The following is a 16,312-nucleotide window of genomic DNA, read 5'->3' as shown; positions in this document are numbered from 1 at the left end:
AAGAGGGCCAGCCCAGGGAATACTACACTTTGGATTCTATCTTGTTCCTGCTCAATAATGTGCACCTTTCACATCCTGTTTATGTCCGCCGTGCTGCAGTAAGTAGACCATTTACAATTTTGTCTTGTTTGTGATAAGTAACAGGTACATGGTTATTTTCAGGGAACATGATAGTAACATTTAAGTGTATGAATTTGGCTGGGGAAAGGGAAAAAGACATGCAACAGGGGGGTGTGTGTCTTTAAGAAAAAAAACACCTCTACGTAGGGATCAAATGACAGTCCCTATCGAGGTGGAATATTTTTCTTGACAATTCAGTTCCTAACAGATTATCCCTTCAAACCACCAGGTTGCATTTACCATAAGAGTGTGTCACCCAAATATTACCAGTAATGGCAGCATTTCTTTGGGTATTCTACAGTTGCAGTTGCTTCCAGCACTATTTCAAAAGTACTTTTGTTCATCTGTGCCCTGTTGTGTGATCCCAGCCTAGATGATTAGTGCCTGTGAGTGCAAGGATCTACAAAACAGAGCAAAGTACAGCAGAACAGCTTTGGACTGGACTCAGAATTATGCAATCTAATTAAAGAAATTATTGGATAAGCTCTACAAATAAAGATAGGGGAACTCTGAAAGAGAAAGTACTTTTGATTTCGATTTGACTGCTTTCTGTGAGCCCACACTTCATTTTCCCTGTGCCACATGGTTATCTGATAGAGCAAGTGATGTGTTGTACATGCTTGCAACGACAAAATTGAAATACTCTATTTCCACGTACCAACGTTGGCTGCTGATATATACGTGTGTTGAGAAGTTTGTGTGTGTGTGTTAACATATTTCTTAATCTTATTTGCAAGTTTGAAGTGAAGGAGGAAAAAGGCTGTCCTCTCTTTCAGTTTTATAGCAGATGACATGTTCAATTTTGTGTAGTTGAACATCCTCTAGGAAGTAATTGTATTTTTGAGCTTGATAGTTATGCTTTCTTTGGAGGCAGGACATGCGTTCCTATCTTTGTGTGAATTAGTAGTTTTCAGACTTTCTGAGGGAATAACAGTTTAATGTCAAGTCTGCTGTCTTTTCAGACTGAAAACATTCCTGTGGTAAGAAGACCTGATAGGAAAGACTTGCTTGCATACCTAAATGGGGAAACATGTGAGTGATGCTTACTTTTAAATTAGACATGTAATGCACTTTACTGCTTCGTATTTATGGGATGAGTGAGGGGTAGGAGGGGGAGGATGTTTAATGATGGTCAGTTTGCAGCTTAACTGGTTATGTTCTAACTTCTCAAACAAAGTTAGGATTTCTTTTATTTTTAAATTTTGTTCTGAACATATGGCACTTTCTAATGGCACTTAGATAGGAGCTGCATTCCTACATCCATGTTTAGAAGTGAGCTACTTTATTATTATTATTAACATCCTGTGGCTAATAGTTATGTGTTAGAATGCTTAGCATTTATATTTTTTACTTTTCTAGACTGTGGGAAACTTTCAGTAGTGCATTGATTTTGATGCAACAAGTGTCTGGGATAAAATCTTAAATATAGTGAAATATCAGATCACTGCTTTTTCAGTCTGGCAGATTTGCCTGGTATTCCATCATCTTAAAATTTTTATTAACAGTAGTCAGAGAAAAGAGGTTTATCTGAGAGCAAGATAAATATGGCTTACTTTTGCAAGTTGCTCTGTTTTGTAGGTGGTCTTAGAATGTTAAGTATACAGGAATATGAGATTATTTCTGTAATGTGAGCAGTAAATATATTTTTTAAAATATATTTTAAAGGGACCAGCGGGTTTTCTTTATTCAAAAAATGAGACAACCTGGTAGATCTTGATTCCAGGTTATAAAGTAATTATCTTTGTGACTCTTTTCTTTTATGTGGTGTATACAGATCATAGAATCACCAACTAATTTATGTTAGAAGGGACCACAGGAGGCCATTTGGTTCAATCCAACTTTCAAAGAAGGGCCAAATAACCCTGAGCAATCTGATCTAACTTACTATTCAATCACGTTCTGAATATCTCCACTTCCAGGGTTTGACTGCCTTCGCTACCTAATATCTAGTTAGAATTTCTGTTGTTGCAATTTATCTGTTGTCCTTCTTCCTTTTATGCTTAAATACTTTTGCGAATCTTTTGTACTTAAACTAAATGTTGTGTTTGATTACAGCAACCTCATCCAGTATAGACAGAAGTGCTCCTCTTGAGATTGGTCTTCAACGGTCCACTCAAGGTACAGTTTAACTGAAAAAATAACTTTGAGGTTTATTTTAGGAAAGCCTACTGCAATCTTGCATTTTTAATGTCCTCTTTTTCTTGCAGTTAAAAGAGCAGCAGATGAAGTATTAGCAGAAGCAAAGAAACCAAGAATAGAGGTAATATCAGTACCTGTCATCAATACAAATTGGGAGTGTTGGTAAATTACAGTACTTATCTTGTTTTGCAGCAATTCAGTTGGGATATTTATCCTCTGGATGCACACAGTACTTCTGTTATGTGAACATGAACTCAAAGGAGTTAGAATTTAGGCCTCTGATTTAAACTTGGAGTTTTAGTTACTAGATGTATGTTGTAGTATAAAAAGGGAAAGCTTGACCTCTTATCTGTAAGCGCCTGTTGCGTTATCACCGGTCTGCTAAGAGCTATGGGATTGGAATAAAAGTGCTTTTTAATGACCAGTTATGATTATTTGCCATCCATGAGCTGGCACTATAACTTAAATGCCACTCTTAGCTCTATCAATGGATACTTAATTGTTTTACCTGCTAATTTAGTCTCTATAGCAGTATATGAAACTGTCCCTGTGATTACTATTTTGTGAAGCTGTCTCTTAGGTAATTAATTTAACAGTGTATTTTCACAAGTACCTCTTGAATAGAAGCAATGTGTCGAGTTATTACACACATTGTATTACCTAACTCTGCCTGGTTTTAAAAACTGTCTTACTCTTTTCCTTGAGGTTTTTTTTTAACTGTGTTCACCCAGTTGTCTCCTCTGTGAGTTATTATAAAACTGGCTGTATATATTTTCAGAGTACTCAGGCATTAGACTTCTTCTGAGAAGAAGAGTTATCAAAATACATCAGTTACCTTATTCAAGAATAGGATTTGAGCATTGTTCGTGCTTAGCTATAACTGCATAAGAACCATAAAAACTTTATGCGTTATTAACGGCACACGAGCAGATGATTGCTGCGGGATAATCTCTTGGTGATCTATAGATTTTTGTTCTACTTTGCGTAGAACAACCCTATGTGGTTGTGATGCCAGTACGTTTTGAAACTGTAGATCTTCACCATCATAATTTGGAGAATCAAGAATTTTGCATATGAGCCTAATGATCTCATGGCCATCTTCTCTTTGTTTCCTTACTGTTCTGACAGCTCGGGGTCTGTAAATTCTGTTTTGAGTTCGTAGATCATCTCGGAGTGGAGATTCCAGGTTTCTCCTGATACCTGAGCATGACTGGTTTTGCTGTGCTTCAGCCTTTCCAAACAGTCTTTTAGCAATAGGAGAGCATAGATGCTGATTTAAGTTTTGTGGAGAAATAAGACAGATTGAACACAAGTGGTACAAGGATTAAGAAGCTGAAAAGATGGTGTAACGTTACATCTCTTTACTACTTTCTCAAATTACATGTCTGTCTCAAACCTGGCTTGAGTAACTAGAGGCTTCCTTACGCTTGACTTGTTTTTTATATTAACTAGGAATGCCATTTATAAAAGTTCTGCATTGAGTTATAAGAGTTGTGAGCAGTTCTCTTCTTTAAAAATGTCACTGATTAAATATCTGGTCAAATCTGCGTGTCTGATAAATTCACCTTAAATATGTATGTGTGTATATGTATTGACCTGCCTGAATGTGTGCATTGTTTGCCAGCCTTAAGTTCTCTGACTGATTTTTCTTTTGTACTCAATTGTTGTCTGAGCAAAGCTCTTTATGAGGGAATGGTAGTTTCGTTTTCATTATTCTAATTATACTTTCTGGTTTTTGAGAGGAAATTTTCAATAGCTGTTCAGTTAATGGTAGTGCATAGATCAAAAATAATTAGAAATAAAGATTGTCCTTGCAAATGTAAAAAAAAAAATTCTGAATAGCTTTAATTCAAGTTGTATTTTTTTTTTTTTTTAAATAGAATGCACAAAAAATTAAACGTTGCAATTAAACATTATTGTTAACTCTTAGGATGAAGAGTGTGTGCGCCTCGACAAGGAGCGGTTGGCAGCGCGGTTGGAAGGACATAAAGAAGGAATCGTGCAAACGGAGCAGATCAGGTAGGAGTGCTTTTTCTTATGGATAATGCTTAATTAATGGACTGATAACAATTCTTGTGCTATTCAAGGCAGCCAGTTTTACTTCTGTCTGACAGCTCACAGGGGGTCTCCCTCCCTGAGGTGCTGTCATCAGTAATGCTTGAGGAGGCAGAACTTCATGCCAGGTCAGACTCCAGTTCTTGAGTGGTAGTTCAGATGTCAAGGCATGAGGTTCGGTTTGTCTTGAAAGGTGAGCACACATTCACGTCTTCCTCCCACCAAGTCTGCCATTTCTACTTTCTTTTGCTATGGTGTTTATCTAAGCAGTTGAATAGAATCAGCAGAACTGCATGGGGAAACTGATTATCTCTCTAATTTGAAGAAAAAATATCCTGTATTGAGGATTGTCTTGCATGCAAAAGAGGAAGACATGAGAATAGATCAAAGGGTAATATAACCGCTGCTTGCCTCCCTACAGAGGTGAGCTTCTTGCTTCTGAAAAGGCAGTAGGCTACCAGAGGATGATGCACTGTCATTGCCATAAGTAGTAATCGGTATTCAAGTGCTTAAAAGCTTTTCCATCACCTTTCCTCTTCTGTTGTATCCATCCGGAATTTTGCAAAGAATGACAGCTGGTTTTGAGTCTTACACCATATCTTCTTAAAGCAAAGCAGAGAGGAAATCAAATTCTTGCAAGATCTTGTTGATGCTAAATATCTTGGGCTTAGTAGGATACCAGACTTTAGTAGTTAATTTTCAAATACCTGAGTTCAGAAGTCTTAAGGTAAAGGTAGTTGCTTAATTTCTTTAGTGTGTCAGCTACCATGATGTAAAATGGAAGCCATGCTTCCTACAGTTAAGGTGTATGAGTATGAATTAATGTATTGCTTTGTCTACATTGGATTTTGCAGTCTAGTAGATTCACTTAATAGGCCAACTGCATTCATGATAAAATTATGTCTTGAGCATGAACAGTACTATGAATACTTGTCTGTCCTTTACTGGGATTAAATTTAACAGTTATCCTTGCAACAATTAATATAGCAAAGTTGGGGCATTCCTAGAATCCATAATTACACCTAACCCCATGAAAAATACATATTTTTAAATTCTTCTTCCTCTGTGTCTCTTGTATAGGTGTACTTAAAAGGAAAATATAGGGGGGAAAAAAATAAAATCTGGTTTTCATACCTGACTTAAAATCAGAATGTCTAAAGATTAAAAAATCAAAAACTACACGCATTGTTTTGTATAAACTAATAATCTGGATATTAGTTTGTTTTGGAGTTGTGAGACAATGCTGCAGTGAGAGTTAGAGTATTATTCATAATTACTTTGTATTCTGTATTTACAGATTTTTTTTTTTAATGCTGAGTGTAAAAGACTGCTTCTTTTTTAAAAACACAAATAACATTTACAGGCAGTGAGTTTGAACTCCGTGCTTGTCACTGTCGTTACTTTGTTTAGAGCGGCACAAAAAAGTTTCCTTTCCAATAACTTAGTTGTAAAAGGAGAATACTTCATAACCAGTACTACTTGTATTTATTTTTCAATGTAATCTCAAAAAAAAAAAAAGACCTAAAATGTAAGTGGGTAAGTTAGGATTGTGCAGTTCAGTCCTTTTTTTTCCTTCAGCTTACTTGCCAAACAATAAGGCTCACTGTTTGGCAACCAAATTCTGTGTTTACAATTAAAAGCAAACAGATAAAGATGTTGCACTCTTGGCCTGAACTGAGCTACCTCAAACACAGATTAATGTGGACAAAGTTACTGCCATCTGTTGTTTGCTTGGCCCACATACTCTGAAAAGGTAACACATCTTCCAAGTGGCCAAGTCCATGTAAGAGCACCTCAGCCAAAATCTAGATTAATGCTTTGAAAGCCTCAGAGCAGCTGGGGATTGATTGGCTGGACACAAAATTGTAATCCACTAAAAATAACAGGGAGCTGAAATTCAGATGACATTTTAAATGGAAGTGCTAGTCTTGCTGCTTTAGGTTTGCAGTCTTTACTTCTGCTCGTTATAGTAGGGATTTTTTGGATTGTTTTTGTGTGAATGCTGGGGTGGAGTCTTTTGTCAGAAGTTTGATTCTCATTCCCAACACAGCAATGCCAAGTTCATGTAATCCTTAAGTATATGTGGCTATTTTATGATTTATAGCATACACATAAACTTTAGACAGGATGCAGTTACTCGTCCACTAATTCTTTCAGAAGAGTTGTTTGTGCAATCATTCAGTTTTTCCTGTTATTTTTGCTCATTTAGGTCCTTGTCTGAAGCCATGTCAGTGGAAAAAATTGCTGCTATCAAAGCAAAAATCATGGCAAAGAAAAGATCCACTATCAAAACTGATCTGGATGATGACATAACTGCTCTTAAACAGAGAAGTTTTGTTGATGCTGAAGTGGATGTAACCAGAGATATTGTCAGCAGGGAGAGAGTATGGAGGACAAGAACTACAATCTTACAAAGCACAGGCAAGGTAATGCGTTGAATGCCAAGCATTTGCCATTTATAATCCAAACTACAAACTGTTTTCTATTTTCTGTATCTCTGTCGTGTTAACTATAGATGACTGGGGGGGTTATGCTAGGTGTTCTAGGTGAAAGTAGGCTTGGAGGGCTGTTGGCACAGTGACAGAAGAGTTCATTCTTTCCTCATTACAGTAAGCCTAAAATGTATGTCCAGATAATTGCTTCAGCCATTTAAAAGATACCAAGTAATCACTTAATTCCTCTTAAAAAAACCTGTCTTGACCCATACAATTGAGATGGCTGTATGAAAGTAACTGCAGGTTTGAACTGGACTAAAGTGGGGAGTAACTGATAGACGTAGCAACACGTGTACATTGAAAGTCCAAAGGCTGCAAAGGTGTGGAAGACACCAAAGTAGTAAGGACAGAAAATGTTAAGATAAACAAAACCAGAAAGTGTTACCATGAGGAGGCTTTTCTGTTTATTTTTGTCCCTTCGTGCTCCTTTATTCCCCGTCTTTAGCTGCACTTGGTTGTGCATCCAGAACATGGTTGTGAGCACAGCTAACAGCTTGCTCTCTTTGGACAGTTCGGCTTTCTTTGTTGCAGTGCTACTTGGCACTAAATTTCTCAAGGAAGCAGTAAGTCAATTTCTAAAAGATTGCAAATGTCTCTTTTCCTGAGGTCGTTGTCAAATTGCATCCTTTGCCTTCACTTCTTCTTCAAGTACTGTTACAGGAAAATAATGTTTAGAAGTAAACAAGGTCCCAGTTTTAATTTGTGTTATTTTTAACAGTGTTTTACATAGTGCTCACTTTCAGAACCTGGTCACGTGGCATTAGTGGTAAAATCATTCATGAATTATGGGATAATTACTAGGTATGTGGCACGTACCTGCATGCTACATGCAGAGTGAGTGTTGCTTCTTTGAGTCTGAGTTTTGTAGCAATCTCACTGCTAAACAGTTGATTAATTGATAAAAGCCTTTAACATTTTAGTCATCAGAAATGTTTGTACTTAAGGAATCTGGGTGGCTCTTCCTCCTTTAGTGAATCATTCATGGCATTCGTGTCTTTACACATCTTCCAAAGGAAACTGGCAAAGATACTAGGGAGAGAGTTGAATGGTTTTTTCCTAGTATCCTTGTTATAACAGTGAGGTGAGGTAGTGATTTTAAGCAAAACCTAACATGGGGAGAAGGACGAAGAAAGAGAAGATCAAGTTTGTTCTTGAACCCCAACATGCAGTTACTTTGACTAGCCTGATGAATATAAAATGCATAATTGCAAGTCTTTATTCCTGTGTGTGCAGGATTGCAGGAGCATTCTTGATAGCACGGACAGAAATCATTGAATGTTAATGTTTATATTTTTGCACAAGTAACAGCAAGAGTAAGTAGATTGCAAAACATCACTTATTACCCAGGACTGTGGTTTATCCTAGAACAGCTCAGGATTTTTTGGTTGTTTTTACTTTATTATTTATTTATTTATTTTTAATTTAAATAACCTTTGTGAAGACCTCAAAAGTTGTTAGGAAACTCAGATATGTTCTCTCAAGCAGATCATTCCTTATCTACTTTCCTGTTCTTTTAAATAATTTTGATCAGGGAAACATTATAATCCTCTGCAAATGCTGTTTTAACTTTTCTGTATGATACTTGAATTACTAATGTGCCTGATAATTCTTTTTATTGTGAATTTTCCCTATCTACTTGGTATAGATTTATCTACAGTCTCTTGAATCCTCCTAGAATGTTTAAAACCAAAATTTACTTCAACAGTAGTTTACATACCATATAGTGTCTGACTTTTTAATATCTGAATTCCTTTAGAACTCCTGGGTGAATAGTAACAAAGAGCAGGAACCACAAAATGCCAATTTTATTCTTTCTTTCAAAAAATTGCTTCAGTCTGAGGCAGCTCCTCGAGCTCTCTTCTCCACAGAATAAAACTCCTGTGTGGAAACTTTCCCACTGTTCTCTGTAGTAAACAGAGATGCAGAGATAGCTTAAGATGCAAAAAGAAAATGCTAGGAAGATCAGGCCACAGCAAAAAGCAAATAATCTGTCATCCTTATCAGCTTTCTGTCAGGCTTCCTCTGTTTTTTGATGTGTTTGAAATAAATACTGATTCCCCCAGCAAGATACTCCTCAAAATTCTGTGTAGGTGGCAAGAATCTTAACTATATTTATAGAGTATTTACTGTTCCTCCTTGTGGACACACTTTCTGATTCTGAAGTTTGCTTTTGACTTCAAATAGCCATTTTTGCTTTATAGAACTGTTCCAGGATTTTTTTTTTAATGTCTCCAATGATGTCATGTTCTTTTTTAACATCTTTAAAAGTTATCATGATGCTTGCATTCTGCCCTTTTAGATGCTGCTTTTAATGATCTTTTGATAGCATCATCATTGTTGCGTAGCTCCCCTAGCTGAAATTAAATAGTGGTGGATTTTTTCCTGGCTGTAGGTTTGGGGTTTTTTGTGTGTGGTTTTTTTTTGGGGTTTTTTTGTTGGCTTTTTTTTTTTATTTGTTTACAAGAATTGGTGGTTTTTTTTTGTTTGTTTGTTTTTTTTTTTGTTTTTTTTTTGTTGGCTTTTTTTTATTTGTTTACAAGAATATAGAATTTGAGTGCTCTGATGCTGCTGTTGTAGAATGTTTTTCATGAGCTACCTCTCTAAAGTAGGTACTACAAGTAAGACTAAATCAAGAGGTGTTTTTCCTTTTGTGACTACTTTGGCCATTTGCTCCAAGAGAACAGTTGCTTGTGATAACTAAATAATTAATCCACTGCATCACTTCCCTTCTTGACACTTATCCAACCTACAGAGTAACTGCAATTTCTCATAATTACTGTTTTTTATCTTTGGAAGCCTCTGTGCTGTCCCACTCATACTGGGAATATAGCTCTAATGCGCTGATGATTTACAACAGGTTAGCATTCAGTTACTAGCATTCCTTGGTTGTCATTCCTAGTTTATTTGACTTGAAGCTTTCTGTAACGCATGACACACGTCCTTTATCTGTACAACCCCTTCTGTTACCCTCTTTTAATCAGATGTTGCACTGATCCCTGGCTGTCTTTTTACTGATTTTGTGAGGTTGCTATTGCCTGTAAAATCAGACATTTCACTTCATCTATCCTCTTTTGTTTTTAAGACTTCTAGAATTTGCTTTTTTCTGCTTGCTTATTTTTGTTTTGCTTAGAACTTTTTGTTGAGGTATTTTTCCATAGTTTTCTGCCTAATTATTATGCAGTTCTACCTTCTTTTCGAAGTACAGTGTTTGATTTAATCGCTAGTGGATGAGTCATGCTGCACTGTCTGTTTTAAACACCTCTTTGCCTTCCCCAAGTCTGTGGTGTAGTCTTCTTGATTTTATGAATAATATGACAGTTTTATGTAATCACTTTTCTGAGCCAAAATGCATCTATTTAGTCTAAAGTTTTTTTCCTCTCATAGTGGCTTAATTTTAGAACTTTTTGAGAGGATGTATGGTTTAAAGCAATTTAATTTCAGATTTGACTAAAGACATGCAACATAACATTGTTTTTGTGAGTCAACTGACAGTCAAATTTCAAAACCAATAGAAGTATTTGATGCTAGAGCTGCTGATAAATTTATTTACCATTCTTTTAGCAGCCACAATTGTTGGGAACTTTAAGAAATGAATCTCTTCTGTTTGTCCTCACTCTTCATGCAGTCCAATTCTCATTCTTAATCTTCACAAAGACACAGAAATCAGGGTAAGGGAATTGCTACCTTCAGACCCAATACAGCTGGATATGCAGCTTCACTATTGAGAGAACCTTTGTGTATAGAACTGGGTGTTTTCTCCTGTAGCTAAAGTTTTGAACCTATGCATAGAATATTTACCATTATTAGTGTTTGGACTGTTAAGTTTTGAATTACTACTTTGCAGAGGTTTCAGTTCTGCTGTGTACCTGTTTTTAGATAAATGGCTGGCTGTTTTGTACAACAAACCATTGAACACCTAGAAAAAACTGTTTAAACTGAAATTGATTCCCTCCTTTTATGTCCTTCCTCTAGTTTTCCTTCCTGAATAATCCTTTGATTTTTTTATAATCTCCTGTATCAGGCTTCAGAAATCTTTTCTGAAGGAAAAACCTCCTCATTCCATCTGTACTGCAAATGTGCTTGTGGCACTTGAATTCTTCCCATAGGAACAAATTAAAGTAGCCTAAACAGGAGTTTCAGCATTCACAGGTGTGTCTGAAGGGCATATTTTTGTTAGTGACTTCTGATGTATTATTTATTAATCTCCCAGATTGCTCAGAAATATTTCTGAGCAAAGCAGTATGGTAACTGGGGGCATGGGTTGAACCTGCTCTCCTTGTGTGTAGAGAAATCTTAAAACTGCCATCTTGGAAATGCACTAGTGAATTCCTTGTGAATTTATAACTTTTTGAAGTGAACCTGTGTTCTTATGGGAAAAGTGAGCTCTTAGCATTTCTGATGCTTTTTTTAAAGAAATCTTTCATGCTTTTATTTCTAGGAATATGCTAGAGATTATTGCTAAAACTTTAAATTCTGAGTAGCACTCTTCAGTTGTATTTTATTACAGTTTTGAGTATATTAGAATTACCTTTTCTTGAGTGGGCTCTAACCCTATGTACAGAAGAAATAACATAATCCCTCCTATGGAATATATGGGAAGGCTTAAAGGTTATACCACATAACCTTTCTGAATCGCTTCGACTAAGAAGGTGGAACAGTTGCTGTACAGGCTTCATGTCTGTGAGCCCCTATACAGACACATTTAAACATCCCTGTGCAGCAACTGTGTGGGACTTGTCCAGCTACTCGTTTTGTGGATTTCTTGGTCTCTTGTAACAGGTCTGTAAATCCCTTCTTTACTGTCTCCTTTGTGCCTTGTGAAGTCTTTTGAAGACATTGCAAGGCACTAGGAGTCCATGGTGACCTGTACGGTGTTTTAATGTTACCGTGCACCTGGATATGTTCCAGGGAAAAGCACTGAAGTAGAACCATGTAAGATGGACAGGAAACATCTGAATTTGAGGTAAACATTTTTCTAATAGAATTAGCTGTATATAAAATTGAAGAAAGATCAGATGTGGGCTCCTTATGCAGGTATCTGTTAATAATGGAAAAACTATTTAGAGATTACAACTTGGTATGGGATCAGAGTTACGTGAAACTCAGTCTATCTAGCTTAATTCATAACCTTTAAATTATAAAATTGTATCTTTTTGTCGATATAAGATTGTTTCTTTATGTACATATTACTTGCTAGATCTAGGTTGAAATATTGAAGCAAAAGTCTCGTTTATTAATTGCTGTTGTTTCCCTTCTACAGACTGACCAATTTGGTTCGCTCACCATCTAGGTAGTTAGTCTGCTCCCTGCATAATATTTACTGTACCAAAAAAATAACAAAAAATATTCTGAATTCTGAATTTTAATATATGTTCCTATTTCCTTTCTCATAAAGCAGGAAGTAAGCCTGAATCAAATAAAATGTTAGTCTGCCTTAATACTGATGTTTTTATTTGTTCTTACCTTAAACTAGACTCTCCAGCAGGTATTTCTTTCAAGTTTATTTTGAAAGCTCAGGAGTCTGATTTTTTTATAACAAGTAATTTGTTTAAGTGAACAATTTTTTTTTTTTTTCTAACCTTTCGTCAGTTTTTAGATTTAATATCTTTAAGTTACTGCAGTCCTGTTGTAATGTTCTAGTTATCTCTACTTTTCTTTGGGGAAGAAAGTTTGATGATGCCAGTGTATCGTGTATCGATAAAAAAGACATTAATACAGAAGGGATTGGACTCGACTCTAATTTCATTTTATAGAACGTCACTGTGAGTTGTATGCATTAAATTCCATAATATTGATTTTATTTCCCCATCCCCAGCTTCTGGGTATGTTTGTGTCCACGGTGGTGAGAAGTCCAGAGCTGAGTAAGATGATGAGGGTTTATTGCTGATGTACCTACAGGCATTAACGCTTTCCTGGGGTTGGGGCATTTATCTTGGATGTAACCCACAATTGCAGATTTGTCTAATACAGTGTCTTGCTCTGAACTATTTCAGAATATTATTCTTCTGCTTTTCTGTATTTCTGTACATAAGTACTAAATATCAAGACTTCATTTTCCCCAAATGAATCTCATCTTTATGGGTTTAAATATTTTTAGTTTTGTGTTTATCACCTGGAAAATATTACCACTGAAGTTAGTATTTACATACTTTATTTTTTACATTAATATCTTTTATTTGTAGGGTTGGTCCTTCTAACAGTAAGTAACATACCTGAACTAAATGCTGTAAGAAATCTTTTTCATTTACTATCAGTTCATATTTTTGTTCTGATACCTTTTGAGCATTCTTACTCGTGAAGTCACTTGTGAGGGGATTACAACTACAGTTATATTTTGAGTAAAATCTTTAATATGATCTTGTAACTTGAAAATATTTAAATAAAATAATTTTATAGCAAGACTAATATGGTATTTTAATACCTTTTGACAGCTGAAAGGTCTGAGAGTAAAATCTTGGAAATTTTAAAAGAAATACATTTGATTGCAAAAGCAGTTTTATATACAGGCTCTAGGTGGCAGAATTGTTCTGTGTTCCTGAAATTCACAATTTAATAGCAGAAGTGAAAAGACAAAGGTGTGCCAGGTTAATAGCAACTAGTATCCTCATTTGTGCTTTCAAATGGAACAAGTGTATGGCTTTTGATTGGCTGTGCACAAGTGTAATGGCATGGTATAGCTTCCGTTCCCAAACTCAACCTTAGCCTACGCTAGCTTACATAGTAAAACTGGGAAGACTGTTCTATCGCTACTAGACGTTTTGAATACTGCATTTAAAGGAAAGATGAGTCAGATTATAAAAATTGTATTTATATGGAGCAATACTGAATCTTGTTTTGTACAGAGGTACCTCAAATTTGTCAGAAAACTATAGAATAAAGCATTACATTTCCTGAAAGAAAATTTAGGTCAGCTATGAAGTAACTTCATCATTCTTAAGCACTGCTTCTATAACTGTTAAAAAATATATTTCCATATGCTGCATTCATAGGAGAAATAAACTCGGATTATGTATGAGGGGGACTTTGGAGCAGATTTTATTCTCTCCTGTATCTTCAGTATATTATAGTGTTGCTGTTCTTTCATACTTCTGATTTAGACCTTGTGCTGTTTAAAATGAAATGCTTTGGTTGTCTTTCATATAATACTCTTAGTATAAAAAAAAAAAATTAGTGGGGGTAATACAGAACAAGTGAGGAGTGTAACTTTTTACTGAAAACGTAGTCCACAGATATGTAGGGCTTACAGTTATGTTTTCAATTTGGTGCAGTAGGCTATAGTAATACCTAAATGAACTTTTCAACTGGAACATAAAGAAATGCTGTTTGATTCCCAGAGTAACTTCTTGTGAAAGGGAGTGTCTGATTTTTGTTTTTTTTTTTTCCCTCAGCATTTAGTAACAAGTTCAGTTTTATTAATAGTTTTTTTAATAGGTTCCCTAATCTGACACCTTAAAAAATGATGTCATATACTTTGCTTCAGTTGACTAGCTGTATAAATTCCAGTATTTTATTGTGGATTTCTTAACCTGCTATTGTTCTGAAAGAACAACTAAGATGACCTGTTCATTTAGATGATTCTTTTTAAAATTGTCTGTGTGGTAGTATACTTTTTGTATTACTCGTACAGTAGTATAATTTCCTATTATAATTCCTATAACCTACTGTAGCTTGGTGTGTACAGGTCAAAAGCATATGGAGAATAGATTGAGAGGTACCTTGAGCTCTCTGCAAACATGCCTGTGAGTGCAGCTGAGCATCTTGTGCATTTTACATGTTATTCAAATGAAAGCAAATAAGGAAAATGGGAGAGATGCTTGTGTGTGTAATTCAAAAAGGAGGATTTACTTCATCACAACTATATAATTCAAGATCATGTTTCTAGCTGTGGCCTTTGGGTTATTATATAAGGGGAGGAAAGATGCTGGGTCAGAAATGATGGAAATTTTTATGGTCTGAATAAGCAGAGTGAAGAGTATACCAACAGTTCACATAAGTGTTCTACCAATATGTTTGCATGGTTGCAGTTGCTTGTGACTGTCCCTGAATATCAGTCTTGCATATGCTCAAACTTTGATTCTGAGGGCAACCTAGCACACAATATGAAATGCAGTGCTTTAGGTCTATCTTAAATCAGAAAAGCAAGGAGAAGTGAAGACTAACTTCAGTGTTGGTAAGCAGTTTACAAATTGAAGATAAATGTTGTTTGGCATAGGAGAGTGATGCCTTAAATGAAGGACTCCAGATTCAAATGTGCTTTAAATCTAAACATGCAAAAATTTTCTTGTAAATATACAGTTCATTAGTTCATGTTCTGTATGAGCAATTTTTAAATTTCTGCTGTACTTTTGTGAGACCACCTGAATACTGTTTATGTATTTAGTGTCATGCAGTACATAGGAATTACTGAAAATGTGTGATAGGAATATTGCATTTCTGGTAGTGCATCATGCCTTTCAGTCTGTCAGTGGCTGCAAAGGACTTAGCAGTATGTCTGAGCAGATCAAACAAATGTGTAAAGAAGTGTGGTTAGGGACTTGATTCTTCCTTCTCCAGCCCTTCTATAAGCTTGGACAATGTTTATAGTGTTCTGCAGCTCTTGAGCAGCTCTTGATCATCCTGGGATCCATGTCCAACAGGAAACCCTTATTGTCAGCTCACATAAGAGTTTATAGAGATGTTCCTATGCTCTTCTCTCTCTGCAGTGCAATACCAAAATATAAAATCTGGTTAAAAAATGGTTACAACTTAGCTGTAGGGAAGTTTTGAAGCCCTATAAGCTCTCTATGCTGTGTAACAGTGTGTATGCTTCTAGTTTTGTATGTTACATTTAATCTTTTATTTTTGTTCAGATGATTGAGATAAAGTATACTACATCTTTAATTTTTTCCCCTCAAGAACTGTTTTCTGTGAAGTTGAAATCAGTATTTCTCTTTGATCATTTCTAATAATTTCTTAAAAAAATCCTTTTTTTCGCTGGCATGATAAAGTTGCTATTGTGACTAGAAGTCCTTTGTTAATGAGCATTAAGGTTATGGCTAGTTATAGAAATTAAAGATAGGTTGCAGAATGAAGATTCAGGTTTTTTACAAGAAATTGTGATATATTTAAATGGAAGTGTTTTTATTACAAAAGGAGTCTTGTTAGTGATGTAACTTAAGCCTTCCCCAGCAAAGCAGGCTGATCTTACTTGCTGTGGTATTTCTCCTCAAACCGCCTAGTGTTAACACCAGTGAGAGTAACTTGACTTGGTGTATGTTAGTCACTATGTTGGCAGGGGATGGAGCATCTGTGCCAGTAAATCTTGAGCATTTACATAGTCTTGCAGGCTTTCCTAAAGAATACATGTGACCTTTTTTTATAAGATGATTGACTATGTTTATCTGACCATAGCTGCTCTTATTGATTGTCTTTTGGCTACCATTGTTTTCCCTACCGATTTACAGCTAGTGCATGAGTCCTCTTTTTAGAGGATGGGTAGAAGAATCCATTATGATAGGGCTTTA

The 16,312-nt window shown here is 35.7% G+C and overlaps 2 protein-coding genes across 2 annotated transcripts in view; both read left to right on the top strand.

Moving 5' to 3' along the window:
- CDC73 (cell division cycle 73) overlaps positions 1-16,312 on the top strand; it is a 37,839-nt gene that overhangs the window by 4,039 nt on the left and 17,488 nt on the right. The window contains exons 2-7 of the mRNA XM_010171315.2: positions 4-98; positions 1,083-1,152; positions 2,176-2,238; positions 2,328-2,380; positions 4,190-4,278; positions 6,524-6,740. Of these exons, the coding sequence (XP_010169617.2) occupies positions 4-98; positions 1,083-1,152; positions 2,176-2,238; positions 2,328-2,380; positions 4,190-4,278; positions 6,524-6,740 (587 nt within the window). The remainder of the gene's footprint in view (positions 1-3; positions 99-1,082; positions 1,153-2,175; positions 2,239-2,327; positions 2,381-4,189; positions 4,279-6,523; positions 6,741-16,312) is intronic.
- Positions 168-583, top strand: LOC104527561 (ubiquitin-conjugating enzyme E2 D2-like). The gene is given in 6 exon segments (XM_029085796.1): positions 168-173; positions 268-347; positions 349-434; positions 437-496; positions 499-531; positions 534-583. Coding segments are annotated over 6 exon segments (315 nt in total).

Source organism: Antrostomus carolinensis, unplaced genomic scaffold (genome assembly GCF_000700745.2).
Source record: "Antrostomus carolinensis isolate BGI_N321 unplaced genomic scaffold, ASM70074v2 scaffold23207, whole genome shotgun sequence".
In the NCBI taxonomy this organism is placed as follows: Eukaryota; Metazoa; Chordata; class Aves; order Caprimulgiformes; family Caprimulgidae; genus Antrostomus; species Antrostomus carolinensis.
This window is presented reverse-complemented; position numbering and strand designations above follow the sequence as displayed.